The sequence below is a fragment of the Bison bison genome, unplaced genomic scaffold (assembly GCF_000754665.1).
Source record: "Bison bison bison isolate TAMUID 2011002044 unplaced genomic scaffold, Bison_UMD1.0 scf7180017864338, whole genome shotgun sequence".
Classification (NCBI taxonomy): Eukaryota; Metazoa; Chordata; class Mammalia; order Artiodactyla; family Bovidae; genus Bison; species Bison bison.
The window spans coordinates 4,606,909-4,609,218 of NW_011494910.1; the positions used below are offsets into that span (position 1 = coordinate 4,606,909).

At 49.4% G+C, this 2,310-nt stretch overlaps 1 protein-coding gene across 1 annotated transcript in view; it reads right to left on the reverse strand.

The window, feature by feature from the left end:
- Positions 1–2,310, reverse strand: part of FCAMR (Fc receptor, IgA, IgM, high affinity) — a 13,316-nt gene that overhangs the window by 8,945 nt on the left and 2,061 nt on the right. Inside the window, exon 2 of the mRNA XM_010854265.1 lies at positions 1,010–1,070. Coding sequence (XP_010852567.1) covers positions 1,010–1,070 — 61 coding nt within the window. The remainder of the gene's footprint in view (positions 1–1,009; positions 1,071–2,310) is intronic.

Genomic DNA, 2,310 nt, shown 5'->3' on the forward strand with positions numbered 1-2,310 from the left:
ATTATATCACAGAGGTTTCTTGCTCCAATATTAGCTACCTTTGATTCATTAAAATATGATTTGTTTATAAGCCAAACAAAATTATTTTTGGTGTTATTATTTGTTGTTCAGTCAATAGATCATGTCTGATTCTTTGTGACCCTGTGGACTGCAGCACACCAGGCTTCCCTGTCCATCACCATGTCCTGGAGCTTTCTCAAACTCATGTCCATTGAGTTGGTGATGCCATCCAACCATTTCTTCCTCTGTTGTCCCCTTCTCCTCCTGCCTTCAATCTTTCCCAGCTTCAGGGTGTTATCACAGGATTTATTTGTTAGTTTACTCTTTCAACATTTTTATTAAGCATCTACTTGGATACTCTGGGCACAGACTTACTGCCTTCCATAGTGGCTCCCCATTACCATCAGAATAAAACCAGATACCACAGCATGGAGACAGGACTGTGCTGCCCTGTCTGAGTCTGATCACCACACCAGCCTGCAACTTGACTTTCATCCATCTGTCCCTAGTCCCTGGTACAGGCTAGGCCCTCCATAAGTGTGCACTGACTAAAGAAGTAAATGCATCGATGTGGTTTTTATTTACCCATCTGGTTTCTTTGTAGACCCTGCACTCTTTAAGGCAAGGTCTTTGTCTTTACATGACTGGTACTGTGGCCTGGCACTTGAGTTATTTTAGAATGAGTGCTAATAGAGCGATGCTATCCTGGAACCCATATCTCGAAAATGCAGCTGACTTTCAGTCGTCAGCTTGAATGGAAGAGGGCAGAGACAGATCAAAACACTGAATATCCCAGTGATCATCAGGCTGGACATACACCTTTTCGTGTGAGCTCTCGCCTCCCACCCTCTTCCTGGGCCCAGATCCAATCACTCCCTCGCTCCAAAGCCATGGAGAATGCCTGTACTTTGGAGGGGTTGCTGAAGGTCACTGAGGTGCTCACCGGCCTGCAGCCTGGAAGGCTCGGGTCTGGGTGTGCAAGCTCTGAATCTGGCTGTTTGGAACTCACCCTGTAGCAGGCACATCAGGAGGAAGACAAGCATTCTCCATCCTGCCCTCTGGCTGGTGACCTGCAAGAAAAAACCACTGTCAAAGAGGAGGCCTGAGAGCAGATGAGTGAGACGCTGGTCCAGTAGCCCTGGGATCTGGTTGGTCACCTTCTCACTGAGGGATTGGGGTGAGCTCAGCCCTGGGGCCAGATCAGCTTCATTTAAGAGCAGGATGTCACGGCCCTTTGAGAGAAGCGTGGCTCCATCCTCATGGCCCCAGACATGCCACATTTGGGCTGGCTCGCTGCCACCAAGCCTGGAAAAACTCCCTCCGTGGCATGCCAGCCCCAGCACCCGCTTGCCAGCCTGGGGCTCTAGATCTGGGGGAGCACTGTGTAGTGGAAACTCTCCAAGCCAGAAGTTTAAGGCTTAGTTGGAACTGTGGGACCCTGGAAAGGTTACTCAGTGTTGGGGATCAGCTTCCTCTCCCGGGGAATGAGACTCAGTACAGGTGCTGTGCCACTTAAATGACTGAGTTAGAAGCGTCCGCAGGGGGCCTGGTGCCGAGTCTCCCACTTCCCCTTCTGTTTCACAGAAGGATTGCTTCCTACAAGGAAAAATCTCTCTCACTGATGTGAGCCTCCAGGCAATAGCAGGAGTTAAAAATCAACTCTCAGGCCAAGTCGTTTCTGCCCGAGGGTCCTGTTCCGTCTCTCTTCCACAAGCTCTTGAAATCCCTCCCTGGCCCCTGGCCCTTGCTGATCTCCCCATGCTCTGGTCTCTCCCACAGGCCAGGGAGCTCCTGGAAGGTAGGACTTTGAGCCTCCAGGCTCTGAATTGGGATCTAGCCTGGTGTAGGTGCCCAAGGCACATAACTGAGCATAACTAAACAAGTTATGAACAAGAACCTCTCATTCTTTTGACAAACACCATACTGACCATTATCAGTGGCCCTTTGTTGCTTGCTGATGGAAAAAAGGCAAGGATTGTGTTAATACATTATGCTTCTTTTGTCGTCCCCAGAGGGTTTTCATGGATGCTTTTTGAGTGGTTAAAAATCTCTTCTTTGAATATTTCTACTGCCTGCAGCTCCTGGGACCTGTGGATACTTTTTCTAAAGAAATCAAACTGCAGTTAGCCATTGTTTCCTCCTTCCCACGCTAATACCTGTCCTGCTCATGTTGAGAACAGTCTCATACAGTCATAATCTAGTCCCCTCACCCCACTCCCTGTCCAAATGGACAAAACCACATGTGGCCAGTGGCCAGGCTGGGCTTGGGCTAAAGGAGGAGAAAAGGGAACAAGGTGGGAGTGGGGGGGG